Below are 15,869 nucleotides of genomic sequence, written 5' to 3' on the forward strand. Positions count from 1 at the left end.
GGTTCCACCGCTCCGTCCATCCCTATAGCCTTGTACTCTTTGCAGGTCTCACATTTTCCTTAGCCATTCTCTACACTCTTAGCCCTGCCCCGCCCCCGCCTACCCTGGTTGCTTTCAAGACCCTTAAAGCCCCTCTCCTCTCTTAGTCTTGCATTTCCACAGGCAATTCAAGACGTTTACTACCATTCGTGGACCCCACACACCTCTCTCAGTCTCTTCCCATCCATCCTGGCATTCTTCCGGTCCAGCCCCGGTTAATCGGGCCGAGTTTGCAGCTCCGACCCGGTACTTTCTTTACCTGTCCTCCTCCATTAGACCTAGTCAGAAGCTCTCAGGTTTCCAGGCCTCGCCCCATTCCGTCCCCTCTCTACTGGGTCTTAGTCCCTGTTCCCCTTTCTCTGTTCCTTTTCAGTTCAGCCCAGTGCCACTCATTTCCAGTTCCCGCCCCTCGCTCAGTCCCGCCCTCTCATCCTCCCAGAATTAGGACTTTCTGATTTCTGTGGCCCTGCCTCTTCTTAAGATCCGCCCCGCCCCGTCCAAGCAATGTTAGGATCCCAACCCGGCAGTCTCCATCTGCCCCACTCCACCAGGTACTGCTTGCCGGCTCTTTAGGCCCGTCTCTATCCAATTCGGACGGCCACCCGCCTTGTGGCCCAAGCCCTGCCTCCGCTGGTCTCGGACCGTCAGGCTCCTTTAAATAGCTTGGACAAGTTCTATTCCTCTACCCGCCCCGCTCCTTTTTTTAGTTAAATCAGATCTCTTTCTCACATCTAGCCCCGCCTCCTCTGTTCTCCTAGTGCGGCCAAACCAGGCAACTTTCTCCTCCCATCCAGCCCCTTTAACACCTCGCTCGGCCCCGCCCCTTATCTCAGAAAGACCCAATCGGTGTGCAGCATGTGCTGCCCCGCCCCGTCCAGCTAGGCAGTGTTGGAGTCTGGGGCCTTTTCCCAGTTTCAGCCCCGCCCCCTCCCCTTCAAAAACCAATCAATTCAGTTCCTCCCTCCCTTTGGCTCCGCCCCCTTCCTCCATCACCTCCTCTCACCCAGTCACATCTCTCTCCCCCCGTGGCTCCGCCCCTACAACGCCCCGCCCCTGCCGCTCCGCCCCCCATCCAATGCTGAGCTCAGTCTGCGTCTCGTCCTTCCGCGGGCGCCAGGCGGCTAGCAAACAGCAGCCGGCGCCGGCGCCGCAGCCGTCCGAGTCCCCGCCACCGCTGCCCTCGCCGCCGCCGCCACCGCCGTTGCTGCAACAGCAGCAACCTGAGCAGCCCGGCCCCGCCGCGTCCCCGGCGGGCACCCCGGCACCCCGCGGGCCCGGGGGCCGGCGCGCCGAGCCATGCCCCGGGCTGCCGGCGGCGGCCATGGGGCGGCACGGCGGCGGCGGTGGCGACAGTGGCAAGATCGTGATCAACGTGGGCGGCGTGCGCCATGAGACGTACCGCTCGACGCTGCGCACCCTGCCGGGGACGCGGCTGGCCGGCCTGACGGAGCCCGAGGCGGCGGCGCGTTTTGACTACGACCCGGGCGCCGATGAGTTCTTCTTTGACCGGCATCCGGGTGTCTTCGCTTACGTGCTCAACTACTATCGTACGGGCAAGCTGCACTGCCCGGCCGACGTGTGCGGGCCGCTCTTCGAGGAGGAGCTAGGCTTTTGGGGCATCGACGAGACCGACGTGGAGGCCTGCTGCTGGATGACCTACCGGCAGCACCGGGACGCCGAGGAAGCGCTCGACTCCTTCGAGGCACCTGACCCTTCGGGCGCCGCCAACGCTGCCAACGCCGCGGGCGCCCACGACGCGGGTCTGGACGACGAGGCGGGAGCGGGCGGCGGTGGCCTGGACGGCGCCGGCGGCGAGCTCAAGCGCCTCTGCTTCCAGGACGCAGGCGGCGGCGCCGGGGGCCCGCCAGGGGGCGCGGGCGGCGCGGGCGGCACGTGGTGGCGCCGCTGGCAGCCCCGGGTGTGGGCACTCTTCGAGGACCCCTACTCGTCGCGGGCCGCCAGGGTGAGCGCTTTCTCAGAGCCCCCATCCCCCTCCCCTCTCCAGGAGCTCCCAGACCCTCAGGGAGCTCCCCATCCTCGCCCTCAGCCCCTGACCCCTGTCAGACCCTCCTGGTCTCTTAGCCTCCCAGTTTCTTAGAAGCCTCTTACCCCATTCCTGGGTCTCCCGTACCCCTCTGAACACATCCCCCTCTCCTGGCCATCCCCAGATTCTCAGAAGATGTTTCTCCAACTTTCAGAACCCTCCAGACCTGTTTCAACCCCACCCTGCTTCTCTAGTCCATCCTAGACGCTTAGAAACTTCTCTGATGGGCCAATCTCCTGAACAACTTCCCTGAACAGCCCCACCCCCTCCTTTCCTGGACCCCGCTAGAGAACTTTCAGAAGATGTTTACTCAACCCTCAGAGTCTTCCCAGACTCTTTTCACCTCTTCTCACCTCTCTGGGCACCTTTCAGACTCTCAGCAGACTCTCCCCCCAGCCTTCAGTTTCTTGGTCCTCCCTAAATCCTCAGAAGACATCGCTTCCTAACCTTCAAAGTGTCCCAGGGCTTGTGAACACTGTCTCCATCCCCTGCAGACCCCGTGAAGCCCGCCCTTCAGTTCTCCCGCCTTCAATCCTGCAGGCTCTCCCAGCACCTCTCTCTCCCTCTGCCCGTCTCCGAATCCCCTGCCTCTCTCCAAGTTTGCGTCTCCTGGTTATCTTTGAGCCCCTCTGCTTCTTCTGCCTTTTAAGTCTCAGCATAGTTTCCACCCCACTCTCAGAGTGCCCCGGACCCCTCTGAACCTCCAAACCACTTGCTTCTGCTAGGACACTCCCCCCTCACCCCCACTGCAACGCTGAGTCTTGGGGCATCTTCTCTCCTGGAACCTTGCTGCCCCCTCTGTGTTTCACATCCCTTCTCGCATCCTTCACACCAACTCCTCTCCTGAGGATTTCTCAATACAGCTCCAGACTTCCCCCAAGGCTTTCACACTCCTCCTCAATGTCTCCAGAAGAGTCCCGAGCCCCCAGAATGTCTTTCATCTCCAGAACTTCCCATATGCCCTCTAGAATCGCTTCTGCCTCATCCACAGATTCTCCCAGCTTCTCCATTCCATTGTTTAAACTGCAGAGCCCACTCTCTATCTCTGGGACAACCCCACCCCTACCCCCATCCTCAGCCTCCCAGTCTTTTTCCTAGTCAGTAAATGACTTTCCTCCCTGCTCCATAACTTTTACCTAACCTCAATCCTTAGGACCCTCAGGTTATCAGACCCAAAACTTCCTTCTCAAAATAGCTCCCAGTTCTTTCTTGGTTTCTTTCCACCTGTCCCCCCATCCCCAGCTCCAATCCCTGCTCGCTTCATCTTTCTCAAAACCCCCGCCCCCCCACTACCCAGTCTGAAGCCTAGAACTGGGCTCCTCAGCCCCTCCTGACCCCCCTCCCTGCAAAGTGAACCAAAGAGCCCACACTCCAGCCTTATCCTGTCTCCCACCTTATTGCCCTCAAAATTCTAGACTTCCTCCAAAGATCTCATCTCCCACCTAAAAAACTTCCCTCAAAAATCGTAACTTCTTTGGCTAAATAGCTCCCCTCCGCCCTAGTTCTCACTTGAACCTCTTCCTCCTCCTAACTTCATTCCTGTGTGATGGAGAGAGGACAGTTCAAGATAGGGGGACTTAGAGAAAGGAGGGAAAGAGGAGAGACTCCAGCCCCCCTCCGAGCCTCCTGGGGACCCAAACACCTGGAGGAGCCGTCCGGCACCCTCCCCCCACCGTGCCGCGTCCTGGGCCGGGAAGGACGCGGAGCCGCAGTGCCGCATTCGCGCCGGGGGAGGGACTGAGAGGGAGGGGGGCCCGGAGGCACCGCATAAAGTTTGGTCCCCGGGAAGCGCTGAGTTGGCAGGATTTGGGTTTGGGGTGGGGGGAGGTGGGGGAGAAGAGGTGCGGAAGGGACGTGGCCCTAGATGCCCCCTCAGGCCTGTCACCCTCTGGGGAGTCACCCTCCCTCCATGGCCTGGGGCGCCCTTCCCTCTTGTGATCCCATTGAAGGGTCCTGAGGTGAAGCTAGGGGTTCAGGACAGCTCCGGAGGACATTTTATTTACTTTACAGCTGTGTTTTGCGTGTCCGTGTAGCACTTTCTAGCCTTCAAGTGAAAGTCTGAGAGTCGAGAGCTGAAGCCAGAGCAAAGTGGAGGGTCCGGTTTCCTTCCGCCTCGCTCCCCTCTCCGTAATCTCCCCTTCCTTCTTACAGGACTCCATGCCCTCCTACCCCTTCTGCTTTTGAACCATCTCGGGACAAGGAGGTAAACCAGTCCTGGCTCTGTCCAGCTGCGCACTGCGGCGGGTGACGGCCTTTCTTTCTGTGTCCCGGGAGGGAAGGAGTTACTCAAGCTCCTGGCCTGTGGCCTCCCTCTGTGAAGCGGCACCGCGGCTGCGCACCGCCTGCTCAGCTCCGGCCGGGTAGGGGTTAAGACTGCTCCGAGTCCCGGCGGCTGCGCACTGCGGCGGGGGAGCTGTCCGTGGTGCTGGCCACAGCGCGCCCCGCCCCCTGGGCCGGCCGGCCCGCCCCCACTGCGGTGCCGCAGCCAGCGCTGTGCGCCGGGTTCCGAGTGGGGTGCGGGGGGAGCACCGGGCATGCGCTCTGCGCCGGCCTCTGGCCTCTTAAACCACTGCGGAGAAACGAAGAGGGGGGGTGGGGCAGAGGGCCAGCTCTGACCCTCCCTCCCCCCAGGCTACCCCAAGGTCTAGGGTCATCTCTGCAGCCCAGTGCTGGCTCTTCTCTCTTCTCTGCAGCCCAGCCTCTCTCTCTCGTCTACCCACCTGATTAAAGCTCTCTCTGCCTCAACGCCCATCCCCTTCTCTCAGGACTAACCCTACTGCTTTGACCTCCCTTCTACATATTTGATAAAGCCAACTACCATTCCTAGAGGCCTTCAAGATCTTGACCCTGCCTTCAGTCCTCAAGGCCTTCATCAAAACCCACACCACTGAGCGCTCGGGACACAGATCCTTCCTCATCTTGAGATGACCCAGGCAGCCCATACCTCAGGTCATACCTCTGACCAGTCCCCTCACCTCTCCTTGGACCTAGCCCGGTCCTCTCCCCTTCCTCTGTGCCCAAGCCCTGGACATTCCCTTCCTTTCCAGAGCCTTAAACCCCATCCCTATCATCCCTTTTTTTCAGTCTTGACCCTTCACTTCCCTCTTTATTCAGAGCCCTGACACCGCTCCTGTCATCTGTGGGCCCACCCCTTCGCTGTCCTCTCTGGGTGAGGGGCTCACCCAACCTTCTCTGTTTTCTTGGACCCGGTCATTAGCATCATGGTCCTTAAATATTGATACCTGAGGTCTCAACCTTGGCCCCCCTTTAACTGATGCCCCTATACCCTAACAAAAGCTCAAGCACTGGTTTTGGAGCCAAGTCCTTTGCATATTCATCTAATGTAATCCTTACAATAACCCTGTAAAAATAAAACACCAAAACTTGAGGTTCAGAAGGCTTAATCTTGCCCAATTAAGCAGAGAAAAAGCTGGATTCAAACCCAGGCTTTCCTACTCTTAACCACCTCCTGGTTCTGCTTCCCCACCCACCTTCTCCCCTTTCCCTTCCCCCCAGTTCCAAGCCAAGCCCCAAAGCTCTGAGGCACAGGATGCATGATTTTAGTCTCCCTTCCCCCATCCCCCAGCAGAATCACTGGACCCTGCCAGGGACCCCTGAGATATGACACAGGGAACAGGAGGGTTGGGGGGGGGGGTGGTCTAGGAGACAGAGCACAGAGCCAGAAATTGCTGTTTCCAGGAAAGAAGTGGACCATCTGCTGCTGCGGCTGGGGCCAGCTCCTCTCCCGAGCTGGGGGAGAGCTGCCTCTGATCCTTTTGCAAGCTTTAGAGAGAAAAGGATGCAAGAAGCGATGGACGCATTGGGGCTGGGACACCAGGATTCCCCTGGAGTTTGGGTCTGAGAAAGGGGCCACTGGGTGGGTCTTGGGTAGATGGCTGGTCGACCAGATGCCTGGGTCACCTTTTGCCCTTTTTCTCCCACCCTGCCCCACAGTATGTGGCATTCGCCTCCCTCTTCTTCATCCTCATCTCCATCACCACCTTCTGCCTGGAGACCCACGAGGGCTTCATCCACATCAGTAACAAGACAGTGACACAAGCCTCCCCGATCCCTGGGGCTCCGCCGGAGAACATCACCAATGTGGAGGTGGAGACAGAGCCCTTCCTGACCTATGTGGAGGGCGTGTGCGTGGTCTGGTTCACCTTTGAGTTTCTCATGCGCATCACCTTCTGCCCAGACAAGGTGGAATTTCTCAAGAGCAGCCTCAACATCATTGACTGTGTGGCCATCTTGCCCTTCTATCTGGAGGTGGGGCTCTCCGGCCTCAGCTCCAAGGCTGCCAAAGACGTGCTGGGCTTCCTGCGGGTCGTCCGCTTCGTCCGGATCCTGCGGATCTTCAAGCTCACGCGGCACTTTGTGGGGCTGCGCGTGCTGGGCCACACCCTGCGCGCCAGCACCAACGAGTTCCTGCTGCTCATCATCTTCCTGGCCCTGGGCGTGCTTATTTTCGCCACCATGATCTACTATGCCGAGCGCATCGGCGCCGACCCCAACGACATCCTGGGCTCCAACCACACCTACTTCAAGAACATCCCCATCGGCTTCTGGTGGGCCGTGGTCACCATGACAACCCTGGGCTATGGAGACATGTACCCCAAGACATGGTCGGGGATGCTGGTCGGGGCGCTGTGTGCCCTGGCTGGGGTGCTCACCATCGCCATGCCGGTGCCAGTCATTGTGAACAACTTCGGCATGTACTATTCGCTGGCCATGGCCAAACAGAAGCTGCCCAAGAAGAAGAACAAACACATTCCCCGGCCCCCGCAGCCTGGCTCACCCAACTATTGCAAGCCCGACCCGCCCCCGCCCCCCCCACTCCCTCCTCACCATGGCAGCGGCGGCATCAGCCCCCCACCCCCCATCACCCCGCCCTCCATGGGGGTGACTGTGGCCGGGGCTTACCCGCCGGGCCCCCACACACACCCCGGGCTGCTCAGGGGGGGAGCGGGTGGGCTCGGAATCATGGGGCTGCCTCCTCTGCCGGCCCCTGGGGAGCCCTGCCCATTGGCTCAGGAGGAAGTGGTTGAGATCAACCGGGCAGGTGAGGAGGGGTCACCAGGGGTGGGGGTGGGGGGAGTGGGCAGGCAGAGGTGGGGTGGTGCTGAGGGCGGCAGGAGGTATGTGCTGAGGCTCGGAGGTGGTCAGCAACGGACACGGGAAAGAGGAGAGGGAACAGTGATGGAGAAGCAGGTTTCGTGTGAAAGAGTTTTAGGGAGAGACAGACCTGCAGCCAAGGTATTCAGGGGGTCCGGGGGGAGGGCAGAGTGATCAGCCATATGGTGAGAGGGACTCAGAGAAAAGGGGGGTTCAGAGAGACACAGGGAGGGAGTTTCACGTGGGAATCGAGGGCCTGAGACAGAGGCCAGGGCAGCTGCAGCTTATGTGATGAAGGAAATGAGAGGAAAGTTGACTGAGCCTGTGCATCCCTCCCCCCAGGGGAGTCTGTGTCTCAGAAGCAGCGACTGGGGCATCTGTCTGGGGGGAGGGAGAGGCTGGGGGGCCCCACCCCCATGCCTTAAATAGGTCAAGAAAGGGAGCTGGGCCACCCGGCCCCCCATCTTGCTCCCTCAGCCACTGACCCAGTTTCACACCAATTAAAAATAGCCAGAGTCAGAGCCTAGGGGACCCCCACCTCCCCCTCCCTCATCTGTCACCTTCCCAACGCCTCCCCGCTGTGCCCTTGCCAGTGTCCAACACCCCTCCCTGAAGAACCAGCTCCCAGCCTGCTCACCCCTCCCAACCATCCTTCCAAACCTATCCCACAGCATGCACCCGAGCCTAGCTGTGCCCCGTTTGGTCCATTTCAACCACGCAGCCCACCAGTGCCCAGCTCACTTCCCAAACACCTCTTCCCTGTTCCTGTTCCTCCAAACACCCAACGCCCTCACCCAGTGCCGCTCTTCTCCACACCCAGTGCCTGGCCTGGCTCCACTTCCTGGCCTTCGACACCCTTCCCTGCTATCCTTCCCAAGACTCAAGACCCTCCTGGCCACGACCCTGCTCCCCAAACATGCCAGCCACACCCCCTGACCCCTGGCACCTCTGGCGCCCTCTCCTCCATGAGTTCCCACACCTCACTGTCGCCTTTGTGTCTCTGTCTGCCCCTCCGGACACAGATCCCCGCCCCAACGGGGACCCTGCAGCTGCTGCGCTGGCCCATGAGGACTGCCCGGCCATTGACCAGCCCGCCATGTCCCCGGAAGACAAGAGTCCCATCACTCCTGGGAGCCGGGGCCGCTATGGCCGGGACCGAGCCTGCTTCCTCCTCACCGACTACGCCCCATCCCCTGATGGCTCCATCCGGAAAGGTGAGGTGCCCCCCACTGCCCGGCCCCCTGGGACCCTCCCTCTCTCCCCTCCCCCCTAGGGGAGGGGAGAGAGGGAGATGGGGGAGGAGGTGCTGGACTTCCCTTCCCCCACCTCCTGGCCCCCAACTCCCTCCCCTGAATTTCCTCACCACTGACCCTTCACCTGTCTTTATTGCATCTCCATTCCCCCACCCCACCCCACCCTGGACCCTCTGGCCTCTTCCCCCACCCCCAGCCACCGGTGCTCCCCCACTGCCCCCCCCAGACTGGCGTAAGCCAGGCCCCCCAAGCTTCTTGCCCGACCTCAACGCCAACGCTGCGGCCTGGATATCCCACCCATCTGAGATCATGCAGCCCCCACTGACCGAGACTCCCACCCCCTCACTGTGAACAGCTCCATCCAAGTAACCCCCGGCCCTGACACTGATCCCACACCCATCTGCCCAGGACTTGCCCTGCCTCTCACTAACTGCTAGAACTCACCCCACCCCTCCCCACCATGTGCCTGACCCCCCCACCAACGGCCTCACGACTGACCTCCATCCTCACCCCATCCACATCTCTCCCCCTGCCTCCCCACCTTGGTTTTGCTTTTGTTTGTTTAATCAAGAAAAGGGGGCACACACCCAGAACATTCTTCTGAGGACAGGATGGGGTGAGAAGGACTGAGCCACTTATGCAGTCACTCGTGGCTTGGCCAGCACTTAGCAAGTACCCACACACATGTTCCTGGCACAGTGCTGAGCGTGGGGAATCAACGGGGAGCATATCAACCCCGCCCCCGACCCCCAGTTTGGTGGGAGAGGCAGATGCTGACCCAGACCTGAGGCAGGAGAGCAGGCTGAGCTGAGGGCCTGTCCTGGGATCTGGGGAGAAGCAGACCAAACATGAGTTTGCACAAGCTCTGGGAGTTGGGGACGGACAGGGAGGCCTGGCGTGCTGCAGTCCGTGGGGTCACAAACAGTCGGATATGACTGAGCGACTGAACTGAACTGAGCTCCACTCTGGGACTTCGTGAGGAGGCACTGGAGTGGGGAGACCGCGGGTCTGGAGGCTGAGGTGCAGGCTGGGATGAGGGGCCTGTGGGAGAGGACAAAGCCTGAGTTATGGGGATGGGGGGAGAAGAGAGGCAGAGGAAAGGGGCCAGGACTGGACAGTGGGGAGGTCAGAGAGAGTGAGGAGACAGTGGACGAATTATCCAGCAAATGTAACCACGCACTTTCCACATGCTCTATATTCTATAATCCTCACAACCACCCCAGCTAACCCCTAACTTGACTCATTCAGCAACTAATGATTGAGGGTATAGTTCCAGGCACTGGAGATTTGGCAGGGCCCAAAGCACAGATCTCCCATCACAGAGCTGATACTCTAGAGCCCTGTGGCAACGGACTATGGCCAAGGGCCAAACCTGTGCACCAGTTGTTTTGTAAATAAAACTTTATTGGAACACAGCCACTGTCTACAACAGCAGAATGGAATAGTTTCAACAGAGATGGTAATGGCCCACAGAGCCCCGGAAATATCGACTGTCTGGCCCTTTACAGGGAAACTTCTCCACTCCATGAATGGGGGAAGCAGAAAACAAACAAGATAATTACTCTAACCAGGTCAGATAAAGGGGTCTGTGAAGGTCTTTCTGAGAAGGTGACCTAAAACTTGAAGCTCAAAAAGGACCAGCGGGCAGAAGAAAGAGCAAGCTCAAAGGCCCTGAGGTGCAGAGGTGGGATGCCCCTGGTTTGTTAAAGGAACAGCAGGGAGGAAAGTGTGGTTGGAGTTGAATGGCCGAGAGGAGAGGGGAGGAGCCTGGAGGGAAGTGTTTTTGGCCATGATGAGAGGCTGGATTTGATCTTAAAAGTGTTGAGAAGCCACCTGAAGGCACCTGGTCTGTCACTTATTCATTCAACAGACACCTATGGAGTCTTCCTTCCAAATGCAGAGATACAGCTTAAAGAATCCCTAGCCGCAGCCTAAGGAGATGGCAGAGCAGGACTCAGGGAGCCTCCAAGGAAAACTGCATCTAAAGCCCCTTGTTTCACAGACACTCAGAGAGGGCCATGGCCAACCCCCAGCCACAGAGCAGATGCGGGACAAGAAGCAGGCTTCCGGGCTCCTAGTCCAGAGGGGACTGTCTGGCTCTTCTTGTTCCATTCCCGGACCTCTCCTGTTGCAGCCACCCCCACCTCTCCCCCATCATCCTCCCCTGTCATCTCATTACCAACCCCCACCTCCCTGTTCCCATCTCAGCCCACCCCCCGCTTGCACCCAGCCCTGTTGCCTACTCCCTTTGTTCCCCCACCCCCAGGTCTGGATGGGCCCCTATGAAATTGAGGGGTGGGGCAGGAGGACTTGGGAATGTGGGTAAGGGAGGGGTGGGGGGATTGGCAGGGGGGAGGCGGGTAGGTCTCTGCTTCTTTTGCCTCTGATGCCAAAATCCATTCATTGAACTCAAATAATGGCTGGAGCTGATGGGGCTGGCTGAACTCCCTCCCCCAAGGTCCTGGATCCCTACCCCTTCCACGCCTGCCGTCCTCTTAGCTTCTCCCTCACCCTCCACTGTTCCCTACCCCCCTTCTTTCAAGACCCTTCCTCCTGACCTGGTCCCCACCCACCCCATCAACCCCCTTCTCTGTCTTCCCTCAGGTGCTGCTGGGTCCAGCACCTGACCCACATCCCCCACCCCTTCCCCAGTACTCCCCCTCCTCTCTCCCTTCATCTTCCCCCCACCCCGAAAGCCACCCCGGAAGCTCCTTCCATATTTGATGTCTCTGGCCGCCCCCATTTCACTGCTCCCCTCCCGCGGAAAACACCAGAGAGGAGGAAGAGATCCCGGCGTTTCTCCGGCCCCCCAACAGTGAGGCTGTGTTGGGGGGTTCTCCCTGGCCACCCTCCCCCCGCCGTGACTCTGTGTATTTCTGTCCCCAGCTCTTGTCACCGCCTGAGACCTCGCGAGACCCTCGATCCCCCCCTGCCCCTTTCCCCCAGGTTAGCAATTGGGAATGGCTGGGAGGGGGTGACTCCAAGATACTGGGCTTCTGACCCCCCGACCCAGGCCCTGTCTTCTCCTGTCAAGGTGCCCGCATCCAGACAGATCCCTTGGTACTGGCCAGGAAAGCCCTAGAACAGCCCAGATACTGGCAGAACTCTCAAGACATTCCTAAGTTTTCAAGAAACCTCACACCTGCCCCTAAGCCTTAGATCCCTTGAGTATCAAGACACTGTCAGGACCTTCCCATCAGAAGGTTCCCATCTGAAAGCCTTTAAAGACAGCCCATTACAAGCCTCCGCGGAGCCTCGCCACCTCGGACTGCTCTTGGAGCTGTCCTTCAGCACCACGCCACCGCGGGCCCCACTCGGGGGGCACTGCCGACTAGTGCTCACAGCCCGCCCCCCACACCCCGTCCTCTTTCTCCGTCCAGGTTAACCCCCCACCGCCTGCGGCCCCACCCACCCCCTCCCGAGCCCTCCCCACCAGCTGCTCGCCCACTGGCATTCCACCCAAGCTCCCTCCCCACGCCCGCGCTGCCCACCATCTGCCTCGCCGCCCCCCCACCTTTTTGCCTCAGACGAGGGGGCCAACTGGGGGGAAGGGGGTGGGGGGGCGGGCGGCGGCGGGGGGTGGGGGAGGCTCGGTGGGTGCCACCTTGCCTCCTAACCCTGAGTCTCTCCCCCCTCCCCATGTCTGAACCTTCTCGATGCCAACTGACTGTCCGATTTGTTCACTTCTCTCTCTGTTCGTCTCCTTGGTCCGCCTCTGTCCATCTACCCGTTTCTTGCCATCTGTCCTGCTCTCGTCTCCACCGTCTCTCCCTCTCCCTCCATCTCTCTCTGTCTCTGTCTCTCCATCTCGTATCCCTTCTGTTCGTTTCTCTCCTGCTTCCCTCTGTCTTGGGGTCCCGCTGTCTGCTGGGCCCTCCGCCTTCACCCCCATCTCCTCGCTTCCTCCTGTGTTTCTGCCCTTCCCCCCGCCCCCAGGTTACGAGAAATCCCGCAGCCTGAGCAGCATCGCGGGCCTGAGCGGGGTGTCCCTGCGCCTCGCCCCCCTTGCCACTCCCCCCGGCTCCCCCAGGGCCGCCCGCCGTGCTCCCCCAACCCTGCCCTCCATCCTCTAGCGCTCCCTTCCCCCCCGTGGGGGGACTCGGGGGTGACAGGGAAGAAGGTCAAAGGAGCTGGGGGTGGGGGGTGGGGGAAAGGGTTTTTTTTTTTTACAAAAAAAAAACAAAAACAAAAAGTCATTAATAATATGCAACGGAGACGACGACGCCAGCAGACACCCCCGGGCCCCTCACCCCGACCTGGGCCCCCAGGATGGAGGGGGAGGAGCCGAAACCCGTCCCCCCAACTCTTTGCCCCTCCTAAAAAAAAGCCTTCTCAGGTCTCCATGAGCCATAGGAACCACCCCCCCCCCCCACTCCCCATCAACTCGTGTAAATACGTCCAAATTATGCCAATCACATTTTGGGGCGCCTCCCCCCTACTCTGCATGCCTCCTCCAACCTGGACCCCTGCCCTGTCCAACTCCACCTCAGCAATAAGCCGCGAGGGGCTGCATGCCGTGAGCGAGGGAAGGGACATTCTGGGAAGCGGGTGGGGACCTCCAAGGGGGTCAGGCTGGCCTTTAAACCACACCACAGGAGGGTCTCCTAGTCTCCTACCCTTCACCCCAGGAGGGCAACCCATCACGCACTGATTTTTTTTTTTAAAAATTAGCAGCAATGTGGGGGAAGGAGGAACAGTCACCCAAGCCAAAAACGGGAACTGAGCTCAGATGGTAGAAGCGGAGGCATGGAGCGGGAGGGGGCGGGGAGGGCCTTCGGACAGCTGCTCCCTCAGCCTTTAGGAGCATCCCGCTGGTGAATTTCACTCTTTCATCTGCCTCTCCTACCCCCCACCCCACCCCCAGGGATCTGCTCGCCTCTATTGCTGCATGGATTCAGACCTCCCATCCCGGTATTCCTGGGATGGTCTGGCCCTAGCACACAAAATTCCGCAACCCCCCCCCCCCCCCAGATTCCCAGGACGAGACCTGCCCTCAGGATTCCTGAGGCTGATTCTGGCACCCCGCATCTTCCAAATCCCAGCACGCTCCTGGGACTTAACCTCTCTGCACACAGATGCTACCCGCCCCCCCAACGCCCAATCCTTAACCCCTGGGCTGCATCCCAGCACCTTAACCTCCAAGACTTGACCCAGCCCTTGAACTCACGTTCAGCCTTCGGGATGCTACAATTTTTGCCACACTCTGAACACTTCCTGGACACCCCTAAACCTGACATCAGACATCCAGCTCAGGTTCCCCTGACGCTAGAATTTTCAAGATAGGCTCAACCTGCCTGCAATTCCAGGGAACCAGATCTTTCCGGGGCACCCCCTTCTTATGGCTAACCCTGTCCCCTCTAAGAGCCCCTTTCTTTAAATGGTGTCCCAAAGGCACCTTCATAGACGCCAGTGTTTCCCAGAGGGTCATATTTGCACCCCTGGCGACGTGCTAAGGTTTTAAGCAGTACAAGGACAAACACTTTTAAAAGTTTTGTCTTTCCTGGTATTTCGCATATAAGCCTGTAAGTCCAGATACTGCTGCTTGGCCAGGACACCGTTTATTTAGGTTAGAGGTGTTTACATTTAAAATGTAGAGGCTGTTCCTGAGTGGAGGAACGCTGGAAAATCAGAAGCTTGGGAAACAATGACATATCCACCAGGGCTGGGATTCCAGCTAGCCCCTCCCCCGCGTTCCTCAAACCCCGATGCTCGCGGGTGGAAAATCATTTCTCACATCCCATCCTGGCTCAAGGATGCGCTACCTCCCCCAAGCCCAGAAACCACACCGGTCCCAGAGTCCTTAGGGGACTCCCCTTTTTGGAGTTGGGGGGCCCACGGAATTAGCAACCTCCCTCCCTCTGCTCCCACCGGCCTCAGGAACACCCCCCACCCGAGGGTTGGGGGGATGTCACTGAGCACGATTCTTGATGCAACGATTCCTATGCAAGGGGCATTTTGAGTCCCCCCATTCTTCCCTGGACCCTGAACCCTGGCGAACCAGGGGCGAGGGGCGGGGCGGGTTCTGGTGGGAGCGGGGTGGGGCGGGGTAAAGGGCTAGGGGCTTCAGACACCAGGGTGTGGGCTTGGAGACTGATTACATTGCCAAAGGGTTTAACTTCTTAAAACCCCAGATACCCCTGACCCTCACGGAAGCCGAAAGGTGCGGGGAAAGGGGGTGAGGATTTTTCTAAAGGGTACGGACTTCTTCCCAACGTCTACCCCCACCCCCTCGGCTCGCCAATCTGCCACACGTACCCAGCTTTTTAGTTCAGCTTTTGAAAATAACCACAATCATTACAAACCTCTACAAACGTTATTCTCGTCTCCCCGTCCCCCAAGTCAACAGTGTGGGAGTCGGGGAGGGAGAGAGAGAGCTAAAGGGACAACTTCCAAGTCCCGCGCCCCTTTTCCCCCCCAGCCGCCAGGGTGCCTGCAACTACACGCATGCGCTGCATGACGCGCTCCCCACACGCATGTCGCGCCCCTCCTGCGCTCCGGGAACGCACGGACACGGGGCAGGGGGCGGGGTGATTGGGGAGGAATGAACGGCGGGGGTCTTTCTGAACACAGCGGCTCCTCCCCAACACACACACAGCAATAAGTTTTTCACTCAAAAGTGGGCGGGGCGGGCCTGGCCTGTCGTTGGGGTGGGGGGGGGAGCGGCAAGGGGGCGCTCTCAGGGATGGGGGAGGGTGTCCTGAGTCAGTCTGGGGAGGGGAGGTCTGCAAATCGTCCAACTCTGGTGCTAATGGCGGGTCTTCTCAACCCACCCCCCCAGGGCAGGGAGGGAGGGGTCAGCGTGGCCCCTCCCCCAAGCCTCCCCCACGCCCACCCTGGGTGCATGAACCGCCCGATGCAGAAGCTGCCGCATGTCACCCCCCCCAAAGAAAAAGTGTCATGCCCCCCCTCCCATCCACCCTGTCACTCCCCACCAAAATAAAAGTTTCCTTTTCATTTAAAAGTTTCATCCTTCTTGTCTGTAGAGAAAGTCTCTTGAAGGGGGCTTTGGGGGCAGACCTAAGGGTTGGGTCTTTAAGAACAGGGGTCATACTAAAATGGCAAGGACATGCACTTTGAGGGTGCAGACATGCCCCTCATCGCTGGCTCTCACCTTGTGATTTGGGGGTGAGCAACTATCTGCCTCAGCTTCCCTGATGGTAAAAATGGGGATACATGAGGTTGGATGGCATCGCCGATTCAATGGACATGAGTTTGAGTAAACTCCAGGAGTTGGTAATGGACAGAAAGGCCTGGTGTGCTGCAGTCCATGGGGTCTCAAACAGTCGGACACGACTGAGCAACTGAACTGAACTGAGCCCTAATTGGAAACCCCAGGTGGGTCATGTGAGCTCATAGATGAGGGTTTCTAGTCTCCAGAAAACGGATGGACCTGGGTCCCCAATGTGGGCTCAGGGGTT

General features: G+C 59.4%; 1 protein-coding gene across 2 annotated transcripts; it reads left to right on the forward strand.

Moving 5' to 3' along the window:
- Window positions 1-153: 153 nt before the first annotated feature.
- Window positions 154-15,418, forward strand: KCNC3 (potassium voltage-gated channel subfamily C member 3). Of its 2 annotated transcripts, XM_070450449.1 has the most exons (5): window positions 154-2,002; window positions 6,038-7,145; window positions 8,221-8,412; window positions 11,338-11,397; window positions 12,388-12,473. In XM_070450449.1, the coding sequence occupies exons 1-4, from the start codon at window positions 1,115-1,117 to the stop codon at window positions 11,352-11,354; spliced, it is 2,205 nt and encodes a 734-aa protein (XP_070306550.1). In that variant the 5' UTR covers window positions 154-1,114; the 3' UTR covers window positions 11,355-11,397; window positions 12,388-12,473. The 2 variants fall into 2 exon arrangements, with proteins under 2 accessions (XP_070306550.1, XP_070306549.1); XM_070450448.1 differs by lacking the exon at window positions 11,338-11,397 and having other exon boundaries at window positions 12,388-15,418.
- Window positions 15,419-15,869: the final 451 nt, after the last annotated feature.

This window comes from Odocoileus virginianus, chromosome 20, assembly GCF_023699985.2.
Source record: "Odocoileus virginianus isolate 20LAN1187 ecotype Illinois chromosome 20, Ovbor_1.2, whole genome shotgun sequence".
Lineage (NCBI taxonomy): Eukaryota > Metazoa > Chordata > Mammalia > Artiodactyla > Cervidae > Odocoileus > Odocoileus virginianus.

Coding starts and splice junctions, on each gene's coding strand:
- KCNC3 (XM_070450448.1), top strand. CDS start 1,115: ATGCTGAGCTCAGTCTGCGTCTCGTCCTTCCGCGGGCGCCAGGCGGCT. Junction 2,003..6,037: donor ACTCGTCGCGGGCCGCCAGG/GTGAGCGCTTTC, acceptor CCTGCCCCACAG/TATGTGGCATTCGCCTCCCT. Junction 8,413..12,387: donor TGATGGCTCCATCCGGAAAG/GTGAGGTGCCCC, acceptor CCCCGCCCCCAG/GTTACGAGAAATCCCGCAGC.